The sequence below is a fragment of the Pholcus phalangioides genome, unplaced genomic scaffold (genome assembly GCF_987345545.1).
Source record: "Pholcus phalangioides strain wild (caught in Gottingen) unplaced genomic scaffold, Ppha-v1.0 ptg000015l_1, whole genome shotgun sequence".
NCBI lineage: Eukaryota > Metazoa > Arthropoda > Arachnida > Araneae > Pholcidae > Pholcus > Pholcus phalangioides.
In genome coordinates, this window is record NW_028301608.1 from 86,568,661 (window position 1) to 86,588,218 (window position 19,558).

A 19,558-nucleotide genomic window follows, 5' to 3' on the forward strand; every position below is an offset into this window, starting at 1 on the left:
AAGTGTCCTCGGCCCTTTCTTTTTTCACTTTTTAACGATAAACTCGATCAGGGTGTGGATGGGATTGTTAGCAAATTCGCAGATGACGTGAAGCTGATGGGGATAGTCGCGAATTAAAGCGTTAGGGAGTTAGTTGCTCCAGAACCATTTAAACAGGATTGGAACATGGGAAAAATGAATGGAGCATGAAGTTTAGCGTTGGCAAGTGCATGGTCGCTCATTTTGGTACGAACAACCCACGTTTCTCTTACGAGTTGAATGGTATCACTATCCCGGATTCACCTAGGGTGACCGATTTGGGAATTCTCAGAATTAGGTTTTCTGAACATTGTTTAGCGGTGGTGAAAAAAAACGAATAGAATGTTCAATTTTATTTTCAAAAATGTGACTTCGCGTTTTTCTAAAGTCATTCTTCCGTTTTTCTGAATTTTAGTTCGTCCTGAACTGGAGTATGCTGTAAGGTTTTGCAGACCATACCTACGGAGGGACATTTGTTGAAGGGGTGCAGAGAAGAGCTACGCGTGTCCTCGTTGGCACACGCGACTTGAGTTATGAAGAGAGACTTCATTTTTTTAGACCCATTTTTAGAAATATATGACATCCATATTTGTTATGGACATCTTTTTGCCTGTTGTATAGCCTTGTATTTGTATTTATATATTCAGGTTTTGCTTTTGCTACCACACAAATCTTCATTTCATTTATTGCAAATCTTTTCTAAGCATATTCACTCTCCTTGATTAGATGAGCAAAATGAAAAAAAAATTAATTGGTTCCGAAGTGTTTGTATTCTTCGACCATGGGTTTAGAATAAGCAGAACAAAAAACAATTAAATTCCACTGCAGAACATGATATTGTAATAACAAAAACCGACAACGTATTTCTTCAACTTCTAGACATGCAGGAAAAACGTGCTGAATACTGTATCTGTAATTCGTAATAGGCCGATAACAATTAGATTAGAGAGATAAGTAAATGCTTGAAATTAAGATTGACATCATTATCCAATTCTTGGACAAAACGTTTTTGCTTCAATAAAAACTGTTATTTTATTTCGAGAGAGAGAGAGAGAGATTCGCTTATTTATATTCAACATTTAGTACATTGATTTCGGTCTCTGAATGCATTATGTGATTCTTATGGAACCTAACTTTCAACGGCATGCCAGTAGTGTACTATACTTCAACACATTCCAAAAGTTGGTGTCCCCCCGAATTTTACAGCATGCCGGCTGATTCGGAGTAGGGGATACGGTATATGCTATTTTACCCATTATTTTTAGCGATTTCTGAATTCAAATTTATCTCGGCGTGTACTGCGTTAGAAACACGGAATGTTTTTGTTGTTGTGCTTAGAGAAGACAAGGCAAAATTTTTATGATTCCAAGTTAGAGGGCAGTGAGACAGTTTGAAACAAATATATATAATTTTATATCTCAGCACACACAGGGTGTCCCGTAAGTGCTGTTGCGGGCTTTATCTCATCAACCGTCCGTCGTATAGGTATAGCGTTTTGAGCATTTGAGCATTTTTTATATGACTTCAATTTAAAAAATGCTCAAAAGGCATTCGAAAATCACCGTGTACCAGTTTTGGGAGTCTCAAAATAAAAAAAAACTTAATTTTGATACGGTCCCCTTATTCTCTAACATCCAATTAGAAAATTTTTCTGATGCCAACAGAAAAAAAAAATTCACGTTTCTAAGTACAATATTCGCTGAGATATTGGAATTCTAAAATCGGAGAAAAGTCATGAAAGAACAGCATAAACTAACGGACAAAGCTCCTTTCCCTTATTTATGCAGTCCTTCCCCAACTTTTTCCGATTTTTAAATTCGAATACCTCAGAAATATTTTGCACTTCGAGACTCAGGAGATAGATACAGGGCAAAAACTTTTTAATTGGAAGTTGGAGGATAGGTGGGGGATGATATAAAAATTTTGATTTTTTTATTTCGTGACCCTCTGTACTTTCACTCGAAAAACTGGTACAGGGTAATTTTTGAACACCTTTTGAGCATTTGGAATCATTCCTCTAAGACGGACGGTTGATGAGATTAATGCCGCTAAGTGCTAATGCTGCCTTTTTATAATGCTTTATGCTCTCACTTACAGGACACCCTTTATAATGTTTCTAGTAAAGAAATGATATGTCTAAAATGGAACGTTGGATGCCTATTCTTATTGAAATTATGTCTTTATAACCACCGATTCAAAGTGCGCTAAGCTTTGAGAGCTTAGTACTCTGTAGAAATAGCTGAGACATCGGTTAAGTGAAGGGAAAGTCGCGAAATCTCCATAATTTCTTAATTTTCATTGTGTTAAAATCTTGCAGTTCTACTCATGTAAATGAGAAATAAATTTACGGAGAAATGCATTTTTAGACAAAAAAAGTGCTTTGAACTGAGATGAAAATCCTTTAAAGGAAGAAAGGATTATAATCGTTGTTAAGTCATTCGCGGTTTATGTTAGGTGTGTATATATAGATGTACTTGCGGCAGGTGAAGAACGTTTTTGCCATAACTTTTTTACCCAGCTGGGACCGGGTTCTTGAAGAACACGTGCAAGCAAGACTCAAGATAGAAACATCCGTCTCTGGCTAAGATCACTTCTCTCGCTCTCTCTCTCTCTCTCTCTGTGTACAGGGAGGAGAATCTTCCTCAGCATCCATCCAGCACAAGAATACAACTACTAGTGTTATTTTGAATCCCATCATCACTCCCCTCTTGTGGAGAATAGAGGAAGCTACTAGTGTGTTTCCACGAGTTTTTTTTATTTTTATTTTATTTGTTTTTGCTTCAGGGGGCCAGAAAGCTATTAGCATTCCCGTACGTTTTAAAGTTATGTGCATGTTCACAAAGAAGACATTGCACGAACTGAAAAGTTTACTCGAGATCTTCCTCTGATTCTGCCTTTCTGTGTTGTGTTCTCGTCTGGTGCATCATCGGCTGCCTATCAGCATGGATTTCACTATCTCGTTCGACTAAAATATTAGTTCCGTAATCGATAAGGGGATAATATCCTGAAATGTGAGTAGAGTCTTATTTTATTTTGGATGACATTACCGTGATTTTGTGAGAATTTCAAATGCTTCGCACATTTTGGAAATAATTTAACTCGAATCTATAGATGCAAGCTATTCATTTCGCTCAGTGCATGCGTACTGGTGAGAAAAATTACCATAAATAATCAAATTACTGTATTCCCCCAGAATTATTCGGCATGCCGGGAAGTTCGGGTTGCAGATTCTGGATAATTCTTAATCATCAGGGTTCCAAGAACTGATTGAATTGGCTGATTTGAACAATGTCGACTCTGCATTTTAGGATCTTTTCTGTTTTTGGAACTACGTTCAGATAGTTCTAGCTTCAGGTTTACTTTTGTGTTACCGAAATTCATAATTTATTTTTGAGAAAAACATACTTGATAGTAAGCATATTCGTTCGTTTAGATTAGATGAATTGAATGCAAATGTAAGTAGACTGCGAAGTATTTTTGTATTACTTGAATCCTGTAAGTGTGTAAAATTATAATAAGCAGAACGAAAAATTCAAGAATCCGCAGCAAAACAGGATATTATAATACGAAAGCGACAGCGAATTCCTTTAATCTCTAAATATGCAGATACGAAAAGTGCACAAAACAGTATATATATTTTGTATTTGGTTGACAGTAATTAAATCAGAGCAATATGTAAATGCCCAGTTTCTTATTATCAAGTTCTTGTGCGGAACAGTGTAAACCCAATATTTTATTTCCATTCATTTATTTATTCAGCACTCAGTGTAAATTGATATGTATTTTTTTAATGTATTCTGTGGCTTTTATTAAACTTTGCTTTTCCCGGCATGCTGGAAATAGACCAAACTCCAAAATTCAAATAGGCGGTGTCACCCAAGTTATCGGGGACACCACTCCGACACCACTCTGCCAGCTAATTCAGGGAATACGGTATATACAGACAGACATGACCACTGACCTCCCAAAGAGACTATTATTGTATAGTTTGCTCTTTCCCAAAGGAATGGACGGTCTCGGAAAACTACGGTATATACATTGGAATTTGCTTAATTTGAGTTTTGGATAATTCGAACTTTTAAAAACTCTCCTTGAGTTTTCCACCTAATTTAATGTTAAAACGTAAAATTTCTTGTTTAATTCGAATTGGTTCAGAATATTTTGGATAAATTCGAAGTTTGGGGAAAAAATTCACGATTTTTGTATGAGCAAATTTTGTTTGGAAAAGTTCTTCAAGAAGTCAGACTTTGCTTCGCTCGATGAAGTTGTTGAACAAAAAATCTCGACAGATAAAATTTTGAAAATTCTGTCGTAATTTCGTCACACCGTGGATGCCGTTTGTTTTTTCGATCTTGGCTTCTGGTTAGAACTTCCATGTTAACATTCTGTTCTCTGAGCAAACGTGTAGAAAAATGTGGAGCCAGCCCCGAAGATAAACCCAGGTTTTATAAGAGACCTTTGATAAAATGCGGGCACCTCGTTCTTTGAAAACGGCACCCTCTGTATGCTGAAACGTACGTCAGAATTTAATTTGCTATCACGTTCGTAACTCAGTTTGAAAAAAATTGCCGTTGTTGATCGGAAACCGGCAAAAATTCATGATCTAATTTCGTACGAAAACTATCCCTGCTGAGAGAGTCCAACAAAAGTGTTCAAATGACGAGTGAACTATTTCACAAACAATAAATATATCAATATTTAATGTCCATTTTAACTTTGTTCAGCTGGAGGGAATCGAAAATGTGGATCATTTAATACGAATTATGTTTGATCAAGGTATGCCATTCAAAATCTTTTATCGTCATTAAAGTATGAAAAGTATCGTAAACAAAATTTGGGAAACAGTTTCGTAACTGATGATCATGGACTGTTTTCGTAAATTAGGTTTCGAGCGCAATCAAGAAATTCTGCAGTGATGCTGATTTCAAAACCGTGAAATAATGTAGCGGCCAAGATCAATTATACTATAATTATCAAGTTTTGAAAATCGGGAAATAGTTCCGTAACTTGAAGTCGTTTCACGGATCCAGGATAGATTATTTGGATAAATCAAACTTTTTCCCAAGGACTTTGAACTTCGAATTGACCAAATTCGCTGTATATATTATTATATTAACAATAGAATAAAAGTACTGTAATTTCCCGTAATAAATCTGCGGCTTATTATAGGTAAAAGTTTTAAAGTTATTTTTTATAAAGGTTTTAAATTTCTTCCATTCAAAGCCACATCCTATTCAATAATTTCTTTTCTGGCATTTCAAGCTTCAAGGGACTCTAATGTATTCTCATGAAATTTTTTTCCAAGAAAATGCCTAATCAGTATCATTATCAAGTTCTTAAAGAAAACATGCGTTGAGTCACACTTGTCCAAAATTGAATTTTAATCAATTTTTTTTTTTTGAGAAAATTACGTACGGCTTATACGAAGCTGCGATGTGTAAGAAATGTGGTGTTTCTATGAAAAAAAAAATTTCCTCCGGTCATTTTCACGTTATAAAAGTATTAGTTATAATTTCCACAACTTTTACCATTTTTCAATGATCTAAATTTAAAAATTTAATATTAAATAAGGCTCTTTTATACGACACCCAATCAAAACATGGCATTCTAGAACGTGAAAATGTCCGGAGGGAAATTTTTTTTTCATAGAAACACCGCGATTTTTTACACATCATCTTCGTATAAGCCGTACGTAATTCGTATGGAATTCAATAAAATCATGTTTTTATATTGTACTGAAAAAAAAAATTATCGTGACCTTTAGATGAAAATTCGAATATATCCGGTGTTCAAAATTCTTTACATTTTCAACGCATCGAAATAACTGTCTGGAAATTGATTCGGGGTGTATCAATAAAAACGAGAAAAAAATTTAAGAATTTTGATCACTGATATCTCAGTGATTTTTTTTTCTTCCCAATGATACGCAGTGACTCGTAAATTTCTTTCTGAAAAATAAGAAAAAAAACCAAAAATTCTTCTTTCTGACATTTCAATCAGACACCGCACAGAAATGTTAGTTTTAATATTTTTCCTAATCATGAATTTACTGGGCAGAAGACCAATTTCTTTTCTCTTGACAGTCATAATATTTTTCTTATTTTATTTTAATTTTACATCAACATTTTTCCAGACACTATTCGTGGAACTCTGCTAAACGTTTTAAGAAATGTAAATATGAATTCACGTTAAAAAAACTCGAGCTATGATAAATTAGGTACTTTAAAGGCTAATTTTGGGAGACATTTCTGCTGCCTCATAGAAATGTTTTTTTTTCTGTTTCTTCGACATAAATTTTTTCGACATTTTTCTTTGCATCTAATATTTACTGAAATGAATTTAATTGAATTCAACCATCTTAAGAAACACACACATAATAAAAGGAAGCTCGTGGTGAGAATACGATGAAGCTATCGTAAGCATGACTGGAAATGCGTAGAATGGTTTGTTTGGCAAGATGCATCACATCCTTTGACATTTCTTGGCTGAGAAACAGATTCACGGAGTGGAGAGGAATTCGTCATAAATTTCTGCTGAATGAATCAACAAACCCCTGATAAGTGTGTACAAATAGTGGAATTTGGAACCAGACGGAATCTGAAATTTATAAAATTTAAATTTTTAGAAATAAAATAAAATTTAATTTCAATGAATATTTTTGAATGAAATTAAGTTATTTTTAAAATGCAACGAAAATCTAGTAACCAGTTTAATTGGAAAATTTTAATTTAATTAAATTTTTTCTCATCTGCTCCATTATGCAGGTTCCCTCCCCATTCTAGAGTGGTCTCCTAGGACAAGATATTTAGTAGGTTTCCAGTATTGGTTTTCTGGTAAAAATCTATCGTACAAAGAATTTAAAAAAAAAAAAAGCGAGGTTCTCAATCGGGACTCCAAGCTAAAGCTTTATTTTGCCAAACACTAGCTCGTTTTTACTTTGTTAACCAACAACTATGATGGTAAGCGTCCACATCGCAAGTGGTGTGGGAGGGAAAACTGCCGTCATGTTGAAGTCGTATCGCATTTTCATATTACAGTAGTAATTCATCTCAATTATTCTATAAGAAATTTGCATCGGTAGATGAAATTTTTTGTTGCATATTAAAATCATAAAACTTTTAAATAACACTAATATTATGAAGAAGATACCTATTTTTAAGCATAATTAAGAATAAATTTCTTAATTATATAGCTTTCTGTGGAATTAATTTGATTTTCAATAATCTTTACATCACACCCTCTTCGCTCCAGATACACATATGTGCACCTTATTTTTAACTTATAATTTAATGATTCTTTTTCAAGTTAAGCCATGAGATACACATATGTGCCCAACTCAAATGGACCTGGTAAAGATATCGACCCAAATTAATTTATTAAAAAAATTTTTTTTTAAAGGGCATTTTGACATACAATAAACACAAATCAATCGAAATTAAAAAAAAATAACCATAAGTTTGGCTCACACACAGATGTGAAGAGGATACATGTCGGTGCCATTAAAATAATAATAATAATAATATGAAGGAACAAATGCTGTACCAACGAAATTCGTTTGATGTGTGTTCAACATTATCTTCTATACTCCCATGACTATCTTCTCCTCATTTGAAACTTTTTTGGCTTAAGCTTGCTTTTTCACAGTAGATTTCGAGTCAACAAAATATGAATGTTTAGTGTATGCTGCGTATTATTACTACTTGATCCTTGTATTCGTAGATGTGCGTACCTCGTAAAAGCTTCCCTGCGAATCGGTGCATTGCGGAAATTGTTACATATGTATATCAGATTGAACAAATCTATTGCCCGACTTGCCCGGGGCATGCAAAGAATTTTGACCAGGCATATATTGTTTTCGACTACATGCCCATATGGCATATAAATGCCTTATGTAAAAAAAAACCCAACATTTTCGTTTTTTAAATTTTTCCATCGACGACGATGCAAGTGTTCCTACACACACATGCGTGGAATTTCACAGAAATGTTTTCTTCGGCAGCCACAATGCGAATGTGTAGTCAACGTATTTTGATCTATTTTCACGGCTCTAATATTTAGTAGCCCGGTGCGGACGTGGGCTCTCATATATTGCAACTGGGCTCAAAATGCAATCATATAATGCAGGTGGGAGTATTATAACAGTATATGTTGTTCATTTTTATTCTACATATTGGTTTAAAACCTACAATCATTTTTTTTTTTTTGAGAACCGCAATAGGTAGTTTTAATTTCATCCAATAAGTGACCCCCCCTGACCGCAGGGGGGTTATAGCTAAAAGCGATTTCTCCTATACAGCCTATATAATAGCGAAATATGAAATATAATAAGTCAGAAGATTTGGAAATTTTCCTCGAATTGTTTTTTCACCGTTTCGCAAATTATTTCTCATTTATGCAGTTCTCGAAAATTTTCACTTAATTTCAGCGTTCTACAATGAGAAAAAGGTTGAGGAGAACACTGAACTAAATTCACGATGCCCAGATTTTTAGTGCCAGTAGGTAATTTCACCCATTGTCTTACAATATGACACTATAATGGCTTCTGAAAATTTTTCTCCCAAGATTTCCTGGTTTTTATCATGATTTGTCCTAGTTTCTCAGTCGCATGACCTAGCGCCCGAGTATCGTAGAGGTAAGATGCTCGTCTATACCCGTCGTGAAAGTTGACGTTACTTTCGAAAGATGTTTTACCTAACGAGCTTGAGGCGAACACCGATAGATGGCTCCTTTATTTCCAACCCAACTCGTTAACGCCGGTAAATTGCAACATAGCGATGTGGCCAGAGTTGGTGTGGGGTGAAGTAGCAGTCGTATGATCTGGCTACCCTATCCCAGACCCATGCCTGCCCAAGTCCAGTCCACTATGGAAAATCGGCTATGATTCTTTAAAGCGAGATGGATTCTAACTTGATGCCTTCTTTTCTAACGCCAACAGAACGAAAAATTGAATTAGTTTTTTGGCTAAGTTTTGGCTGAGTTTTAATTGGTGGCCACATTCCTTTTGAATTTTCGTATTTCTTTCAAAATTTCAATAAGAAAAAATATACCACTTTCGATATTTTTTGTGCGAATTTATGTGAATTTGTTTAAAAACATTTTTTTTTAAAAAAAGAAAATAGGATAAATCCAGTGATAATCATTTTTCGGGCATGTAAAATATTGATTCGCGGGCATCTATTACTTTGAATTACGTTCCCTGCTGGGCAGGTACATTTTTTGCTGATTTGTCCAGCCCTGATGTATATGTGCACCCATAACGTATATATATATTATTAATTTTGTTTATTTTAGTTTATTTGAATATACACAAATAAATGAAACCCAATTACAGTAAATAATGATGTCGGAGTTATGCGTTTTTCGTGTTCGATAAGTGCTGCCACCTTCTTACCATTTTAGAATTCCATTCATTGTCTTTCATTCTATGCCTATTATTGAAAAAGGTATTGATTTTTTTGTCTTTTTTTTATAGGGCTGACCGTGGTGGTCACGCTCCCGACGACGGCACATCAGGCATCCGACATCATCTGGCCTCAGCTCAAGAAGCTGTATCTCAAGTCCAGAAGGAATACTTCGACGATGATCCGCCTTCGGCATTATCTGATTTCAAATCGGCTACGTCCTGGAAAAGCACCAGCATATCGGGGGTAGAGGACTGGTGCTCCTGCTCCGTAACGTCGAACGGCACAACCGCAGAAGACTGGAAGTCAGTCGATGACGACATGCCCGAGGAATGGATCGATGACACAGACTCTACAGAGATTCAGGAGAAACCCGAATCCGCCGCCGCTGGTGCCGGGCCACAAGCGGAAGGCAAAACAACGAGCAAGGTGACAACAGAAATGCAGTCGACAGCCATGCAAACGATACCGGAGGATTCTGCCGTGGTTACAGAAGAATTCGAGGAGCACAAGTCGAGTAAGAAAACGATTTCCGAGGAATCACATACCACAAGAAAATATACTACCCGAACGGGACCACAGATTACTCCCGCAGGTTCACGCCCAACTGGTGAAGCCCAAGGGATGTCTGTCATCACAAAAAATGAAGGAACAAATACCGATTTCATTCAATCAAACCGTAAAGCATCAGAAAGATTTGTACCAATCCAGATGGAAAGAAAGGCAGAAACGGCAGAATCTGGCGTTGATCGTTTCGAAAGATTCTCCGAGGTTTGCTCACCAAAAACCTCTACCGTATTCGAACCTATAAAGTATGACGCTACACTATCAACTGCCACAGGAACCAAGGTACAACAGTCTGTTCAAAAACCGCTTAACATATTAGATAAACTGGAATCAATGAAATCCAAGTACCATTCCAAACCTCTAACCCATCCTAGTAGCAGCGAAAAGGCCCAAGAACGACCATCCGATAAGAAAGACCATTCCAAAAAACCTTCCAGTGAGGACAGCGTTAAAACAGAACGGTCTCAGCGAGAGAAACTAGACAAAGAATCCGATATCCATAGGGACCGGACTGAAGTCTCCAGAGTACGCTACTCTAAAGAGAGTACAGAGACCAGAACCACTACTAGGATATCGTACGAGCAGCAGACTCTGAAACCCAATCGTTTCGGTGAATTTGAAGACCTACAGGTGAAAAGAAGAACGGAACCTACGGCTGCTGCTAAACCGGAACCTGGAATCGAGATACCGATTTCCAAGGAAGAGGAGAGCCACAAATTGCCATCCATCATGGCAGCTTTTGAAAACGAGTGGGAAGACTACTCGCGACTTTTAGAGGAACGTTTGCAAAAGGTAAATTCTGATGATTCTGACGAAATAAACTACATATAAACGCAGCTAATATGCTTTGCATGCCTCTTTTGTTTCCGTTTTTCGTTTTTATATAGTTATCATACATTACTTCTCTAATAACTTTTATGCATGAGAAATACTTTTATCAAACTTATTGATTTTTCTTACTCTAAAATCGACATTTCAACTTCTACAAGCACATAATTTGAAACAGGTTCCCTATCAGGAGTATTTCAAGGGAATATATAATGCTAATTTCTGTAATAGGGGTCATTCAAGTATTACGTCAGCATCGGGGGAAGGGCGTTTCGGATATCCTGACTTTTGATGACAAGAGGGAAGGGGGGGGGGTTTGAAGGTTGCTTACGTCATCAGCCACCTCTTTTTGAAGATATGAAATATATATTCTAAGCTGCTGTGACGAAATTTTGCTGACGAGGGGGAGGGGAGTCAAAATGGCTAATAATCTGCTTACGTAATACTTGAATGGCCCCATACAACTATATTTGATTCACTCAGTTAAAATTCAAATTTGGCGAACGAGGTGGGGGATGTGTCTGAAATGGTATTCTTTTTTTTTTTTACATAAGACCTCTATCAACACCATGTCAAGCTAGATAGTGTTGATACAGGGGTAGGTCAACTTGAAAGTTCTGAGTGTTTCCGTAAGTTTTTGAGCTAACAAGGAAAGGGTCACAATGTAACGTCTTCGGAAGGTTTCGAAAAAATTACCACTGATTCTAGTAATTTAAATATGTACAGAAATATAAATAAAATAAAAAATCCGTCGGAATTATTATGGGTTATTCAAAACATTTTTGCGAATATTAATATATTTAATGGCAATAGAGGCCAAGAATGAATTTAAAATCCAGCAACCCCCCCCCCCCCCCCGAGTGATTCATTCAAACAACATAAGATTAAGTACAGCACAGAAAAAAAAGGGGGGAAAAAGAAGAAAAATGGGAGCTATATAGAGAGTGTGTAAAAACAGTGAAAAGAAATTTTTAATTGACATCATTAAGAAATGCGAGAGGTGATCGATGAGTAGCCAAGCGCTGCCCCATTTTAATAATTTTTTGCGGCTTTAATAACTACTACTACTAAACCACACACGTACCTCGTCCATATTCCTCTGCGGAACTTCTAACGAATTGGTACCTAACGTGAAGCTTGTTTCTGTGTAATGCTTGCTCTAGTGCTGCCGTCTATCACATATTTTTCAAATTGTGAGTGAAGTGTAATGTTTGATGATTTTACCGTTGTAGGCATGTTGCTCTCTTCGGCGAGACTTTTTAATGGGAAGATCGACTTGCATTCTCACTTCGCAGTTGGGAACCACAGAAAACCAATTTCAGCCGACCACCACTGCAGTGACGGTGGGGTTCGAACCCGTGACCTCGCGATGCGAGTCCGTCACTATGACCACTCGACCACCGCAGCGGCGGCTTCAAAAATTCTCGAACGTCCGAGCTCCAGTGTGGTAGTGCCCCGTCCTCCTGGAAAATGAAGGCATCCGAATCCGTTTTTAACTGTGGGAAAAGTCAATGTTGACAAACACTGAAGTTGAGGCCGAAGGAAGAGCGGTAGTGCTATCTGTCGGCAACTGCGTGAAACTCGAGATTCCCTCTTTCTACCTATACATTATTCGATCAAAACGGATTAAAAGCTTGATAGTTATGATTTTTTTAAATCGGATGATTCTTTTTGAAACACTCTGTATATTTCTCGCTTTCATTATAGTTATTCCCGTTAAAATATGATCAGTCGAATTTGCTCTGATTATACACGACACGAGCCCCACTCGACATCACGGTAGATTTTTATAATATAGTTATATATATTACCTACTATTGTTTTGACAAGAATATTTATTTTAAAATTATCAAGAGCCACACAACAGCAGCAAAAACATGCGTCTACCGAAAAACCTTAAAATTTTCAGAACGACCTAATATTTTCAGCCACAGTCAGGTTTCTATCGAATGGGATCCACTTTATGAACCTCAAACACGAGCGAACTATCGAAAGTAATAAATAATACCATCGGGTTCATTTAGATCACCACAACGTGTAAAAACATCATAAATTTCATGTGAGAAAATCTAATGATAATTTTTGATTATCAGTCACGCTTATCGATTCCTGAATGATCATTAAATGTTTTATATATATATATAATGTATATTTTTCGTGCGTTCTCTCACCATCACCACGACTTATGCCGATAGCGGCCAGGGTTAAAAGTTGAGCCAACGTTGATGAATGGGGAAGAAAAGAGGCAACAATGGGGGCGGATTTTGATCATGATAACAACGTTCCTACTATTTTTTTCAAATAGGGAATTTTATTCTTCCCTACAGGGGAAAAATATTTAATGTATTCTAATGATAGTCTTTGTTATCGTTGGTTGTGTGAAGAAAATCCCTTTAAATATGGAACCACAATTAAAAGAAAGACTACTGCACCAATACATGCACCTTGTCCACAATCTTATGCGGAATTTTTAATGAATTGGTACATGTTGGTATGTGCACGTACGTGTTGTGAAACTTACTTGAAGTTTGTTACTGTGTAATGCTTGTTATGTGTAACGCTGCCATCAATTTTTCTAACTATGAGTGAAGTGCAATGATTGAATAATTGTACCGCTGTAGGCCTGTTGCTGTCTGTGGCGAAACTTTTTAAAGGGGAGATCGGCTCACGTTCGCGCCTCGAAGTTGGGAACCACAGGAAACTAACTGCATTATTTATCCGAAGATAACGATCGACGTCTATTATTTTCGTTCAGACGTCGGCTGATAGGGTGGTCACGGTGCGGCCGATAGTTATTCACTTCAGTTCAACAAGTGTAGACTAAAAAAATGAATGTTCCATCATTTTTGTGTTTGGAAACAAGTTCCGCGTTAAAATATTGATTATTTTAAAAGAAGAAAATATCACACACCAAAAAATAAATAATCCAGCTCACTTTAGTTACCCTTGGCTCAGTTCCAGATCACTTGAGTAACTGCGGCATGTTCCTAGATCACTCAATTCCTGATCACTCGAGACCCCCCTCGTGGTCCTGAGATATTCTGGGGGGGGGCGCTCTTTTTTCTTATATAATTCAGCCCCTGGAAGGGATGATCACCCTTCCTCCTTTTGGATTCGTGTCTGGCCCAGGCTTCCAAAGATCGATTTTATTTATAAAACTTTTGTTCAATAAAAATTAGTTTTGACTAACTTAAATTCAATAAGTAGAAAGGGTTCCACTCCTTCATGAGAGTAGAGGAGCTCTGAATAAGACAGGGAGTCCCGAGGAGAAAATTCGGTCCAAAGAAAGCCATGAGCTAAAAAAAGGTGAGAAACACTGGTCTAGACTCTAGAGCACCGTTAGCAGTCTCTTTGAGGGGTGGGGGGGGGGAGGTGGTGGCATGAAGTGATATCGTGGTCAACAACATATGACAGATCTCAGAGGAGAATGTTAAACACCACGAATGATTATTACGCAGCAACACTACATACGATAGTAGCACAAGCTGCCATTCGGGAAATACAATAGTGGTGCCATTTGAGCCGTGGAACCAATGTGTGGTAAGTAATACATCCACCAGACCTTTGGAATTCACGAAAAGAAAAGACTGTCCTGTGACAGAACAAAGAGAGAAAACAGGAATGGCAAATCCGTAAAAAATAGAAAAATTGTATGAAATTCTTTAATAAACCACGGACCACAATCACTGGTTAATGACCTCTCATGGAAAATTTTTCGCCCCCTTCAAACTGACCTCCATATCTTGATTCACGTGCCAAAGTAATTTGATCAGAGAAGCTGATATAACGAACTAATAAACTGCATAATATAAACTACATTGATTTCAAGGGCTTCTTGTATCGATAACATCGAAGCGTAACTGTTATCACTGCCACTGCAATAACGGATATATGGTCACTTGATATTTCAGGGAATAAATAATAGAATCAAGTTATGAGGAGGAGTTTGAAGTAGGTAATGAAATATGAAGCATGGTTATTTGTAACAAAAAACAACTGATTATAGAAGGGCTTTTGATGATGTGAGTATTTTACACTCACAGTTTGATCAATTATTTCCTTTTTTTTTTCTCGATATTTTTGATATTCAAATTTACACACTAAAGGGTTTCGTTAAATGTGTCAAATCTAGTATTAAATGGGGAAAACTGAAGATTCTCGTAGAATAGTTCGGTCCTTGCACCATTAAACGTGTGTGTGTATGTGTGTGATCTCTGGTTTGTTTGTCTAATTCATCTGATATGAGTGATCGACTGCACACGGTAAAATAACAATGGGTTTTTTTACATTACACATTTGTTTCAAAACATTAGAACGTCCCAGAAATTTACGAGCACAGTTCCCAAAAGGTTCAAGTTAGAGAGCCGAAATTCATATTGCGGCTGCAATTTGAGTTTCCATCTTGTAATAAGTTCTTTTTGAGTATATCGGTGGCAAAAAACTTACATAAAGTAGACTAAATGCGTCGTAAAATACCAAATGACTTTTCACTCCTCGTTTTAAGAGGAACGTCCAAAAAAGTTGTTTTCTTCTTCAAAAAATTAGAACACCCGATTTAAAAGGGATTATTACACGAATATTTTCATGTAAATTTACATCAACTTGATCGAGTAAGTATTGTAAATCTTTCCTAGTTACGTAAGTAAACCTGGAATAGTTAAATCTTCGCATTACGGGTAGAAAAACGAGCCATGTTTTCAAACGCAAAATTACGCGTGCATTGCTTGTACAGTATAAGAAAACGCGCGCTGATATCGTACGAATACATTTTAAGGTGGCCATCTTTGATCTTGACCATGGATTTTATTCATCAATATATTTAATCAATAAGTACCCGGCTTAAATTTGAATTGGACCTCAACTATGAATCTCATCTTCGCCATTATAGAGCCTATAGCAGCTGGACCGATCAGTTTTTTTTCCCGATACGACACCACAATCTTTTCATTGGTTTTTGATTTGATTTGATACAATAATCAGAAAACACGAAACCACCGAAGTATCGATGATGTTTCATGAACTTTGCCGAATTCTTGATCAAAAATCTGCGTTTTGCATCTTCAAACAAAGTCTTTAGCTGTTGGAACAAAGAAATATAGACCAATGAATCAGAAAGAAAGGAATTCAGATGATTTCCTAGATGAAGATGTATATTAGACTCTGTATCTTCTGATTGCAAAAGTTGAAAGCTCCTAGGTAGATGGCGATTTCATTTGTTATCAAGACATTTTGCCTATGGGCATTGCTGCAGTATAGATACAGCTTCTTGGACATGGTCAAAATATTGATGGCAAATTCAATTAATTGAATCTTTTTTTGGCCGAATTTGATTAATAAAAAAATTACGTTGCTCACTTGGGCAGTGCTTCTCATGCTTTGATATCAGTGTCGAATTTTATTTGGCTTTTTTTTTTAAATCATTTAAAATTTTCACTGAAAATTCTGGAGAGACATACATTCTTTCTATCCAGTCTTTCTTTCCATACATTTTCTGCGAGTGCCATTTTGGACATCATTACTACATCGAGAACTAGGAGGCCTTGCAGTCATGGAAATTCAAATACCAATACAAATACAACGCCAGAACAGGAAAAATGCCCAACGCGGTGGCTGAGAAAAAGATACCCATAAAAATATGGATGTCAAAAATGAAGAAAATTTTAAATTGATGAAAGAAATAATTACTAACGGAAGAAACCATCTGAAAGCAAATGAAAATTTAGAATTAATGATGGGAAAAAAAAATCCAAAAAAATAGATGAAAATTCAGAAGTAAATGAAAGAAATAGTTCCATAATTGAAGCTTAGACATCTCTCAAAACAAACGTGATTTTCATTTCTTTTACCGTAAGTGCAGGGGCCCCCCGAAAACGCTAAGGCCCGTGCGATCGCTGCTGTCGCAAATCCCTAAGGGTGTCTCTGATCGGTTGTTAAAGCTGTAGACAGCTAAGTTCAATATAGATTAAAGTCATTCAAAGAATAAAAAATCCGTCATCAGAGAAACCACAAAATATTTCGAGTGAAGCGTTTAATAAAAAATCAGTACGATAATTATGTAATACTCAGCTTCGAAGGAGAAGAAATAAGGGGAAAAATCGTGTCGCTTTTTCCCTGTGCAGTAGGGAATTTAGTTAGTAATAGTAGCACAGCAAAGTCGCTCTGTTTTGGGGTATGGCGAGAAAGTTTTTCTTTTTAGTAATGTGTTTGATGGCGTGAGTTGAGTACGTACGTGTCTCGTCGTCTTCTCTGTTCCAAAGACCAGAAGAAAAAGAATAAGAAAGCATGTGGGCAAGAGGCCAAGCCTCGCTCAGCTCCTGCTGAAGCGCCGCTTGTTTTTTGTGTCTTTTTTTTTCATTTTATTTATTCAGTACCTATTGCCGAAGTTGTGAAAAATCCCCTTTTCAAGTAGCGGTGTTTTGCTTTCCCAAAGGAGCACACGCACACACATTCACACACGTATATTGGGCTCGGTTATTTAATTTCGCCTCTTGCATCTGAGTGTGTGACGACCAATGTGCCTTATTAAATGTGAGTGTGTGTTAGCTGTCATGACGTGCCGGTGTTCGTGGCGTTTGTGATTGGAAATCGTCAACCTTGTGTTTGTTTGTGTGTGTGTGGGCTGTCACCTGTGTGACTGGTCTACTTTAACTACTGATCATGGCTACTGCCTGGAACGGAGATGTCCGACCCCGAACGAACGGTGTTGCGTACGGGACTGATCCCGTTAGCAAACCACCGACGACAACGATCAGTACGATCGCCGTTCAGTCTGGAAATACGAGGATCGTTATAGCTCTCTTACAAGTAAGTCGACGTGAAGAACAGTTCAATTTGTAAAACTACTTCAATCGTACTGTATTTACATACTATGTGTGAATATCATTGTTGAAACCTTCGTGCCCAGAATATTTTAAATGTGTAAAAAATGATAATTGAGTTTATTTCGGATTCTCAAACTGGAGGGTCCTTGTCATCAACATCAATGAGGAGGACTGAACTGAGGGAACATAAATAAGAGCTATAATTAATTCAGCACAATACGTTACCGTTCGTACAAAAAATTTCATATGTCAAAATTCTCAATTTTTTTTTTATTCCACTAAAAGCTTCTTCTCATATTTCTGACCAATAGAACACCAGCTATTATGTTTAAATTTTGAGTTGGATAATATGTGCACACTGTCTTCTTCAGTTTTTGTTTTTGTCTCTTAAAAAGTGCAGTTATTTTACACACGACATTTTGCTCAAACAACGACTTTAAGAAAATGAAGAAAGAATGTTTGTCTTTCAAACACTTTCAAATTATATTTTCTACCTCATTTTGAATCAAATATCATTCTTTAAATTTCAAAAAATCTTTGAAAATTCATCTCTCATTTCATAGCTCGTGTATGTGCTCCTTTGGAAATCACACGAAGCAAACAAACGTTGACGGTATCTACGAATTATGTCTTTTTAACGCAAAACCGCCGTACTTCATTCATGTGAATACGTTTTCGAATTCGAATTCCAGAGTGCTTGCAAAGCATTCGTCACGAACGATTACACTTTGAAGTGTTCTGTCTCAGAAAGTATACACGGTGAGGATATAAGTCATCTGCGGATATATTTCGTTAAGAAAAATATAACGATACCCCCACATTGATGTGAAGATGTCTTCTCGTGTCTGTTAAGATCATATGACTTCGATAACTTATTCACAGGCATGCACTTCGTCAACATTTTTCTATGTGATTTCTAAAGAATTGGTGCATGCCGGAACGTGTTGTGTGTGTGTGTATATTGCATCTCTAACGTATTCATGATCTCAGAGTTATGCGATAGAGATTTAAAGCATCTGTTCCACTTTTTTTTCCTATAGAAACGTTTATGTTTTCCTTTGGGCTCCGTGAAATAGAATATAGTATCAGTCAAGGGTTTCGCATGAACTAATACGTTGGGAACAGGTTTCAATTTTGCCACGGTACATATTGTGAAACCTGAACCGTAATTAACTTAAACCCTGTACAATCTGACCACCCGACTGGTGCCAGAATGTTTTAACAAATATAATAACAGATTCTCAAATAATACGTATTGTGCATACTGTGTGCATATTCTTATAGAGTGACCACCGGTCTTTCCCGACCAGTAACATTAAAGGAAAAAAATATTATTGAAATTTAAATCAGGTTCAGTTGTACCAGGCTGTACGTTTTGCACCGCAACAAGGTGCAGAAGACATTCATTATCAAACTTATGTCGGTGATGTAGAACTTGAAAATTATTTTCAAGTAAAACCAACATCTTCCGCATTGTTTCTCATATGATCCGAATTCCCGTTAATTCGAAGGTCTTGGTCGATTCAGACAAATGTTGATGTGATCATTTGATTTGATTGTTTTTGTTGCACCACGGTCATTTTCTGCACATACACGAGGGCTAATTTTAGACCGGAACCTACAGTTTATTGCCGATTCCGAACGGCAGGCTTGCTTTTTTTATACTCATCGAGAGGTTGGTGCGCTAACCCCTCGATGGGGGACTCCCAGCGGTAGCAATTTTTTCTGCGGTCATGTCGCCATTTTTGTTGTACCCCTGTGTCAGGAAGGTTTTCTGACAAAAACGAACCGGGTATCGAACTCACGACACCCCTGAACATCCTTTGGTACTTTAGGCGAGTCGACCAGGGCTTCCGCGCCCGATGTGATCATTAAACTTTTAAATGACGATTTAGATGGGCTCTTCGGTTTGCATGTTGAAAT

At 36.9% G+C, this 19,558-nt stretch overlaps 1 protein-coding gene across 6 annotated transcripts in view; it reads left to right on the forward strand.

The window, feature by feature from the left end:
* Window positions 1–2,857: 2,857 nt before the first annotated feature.
* The window catches only part of LOC149076942 (uncharacterized), a 341,983-nt gene continuing 325,282 nt past the window's right edge, over window positions 2,858–19,558 (forward strand). The window contains exons 1-2 of one of the 6 annotated variants that reach the window (XM_089244666.1): window positions 2,858–3,029; window positions 9,491–10,778. In XM_089244666.1, the coding sequence (XP_089100792.1) occupies window positions 3,028–3,029; window positions 9,491–10,778 (1,290 nt within the window). In that variant the 5' untranslated portion in view covers window positions 2,858–3,027. Of the gene's footprint in view, window positions 3,030–9,490; window positions 10,779–17,011; window positions 17,619–19,558 lie in introns of those variants that run through there. The other 5 variants (XM_089244668.1, XM_089244665.1, XM_089244669.1 and 2 more) reach the window with 5 other exon arrangements.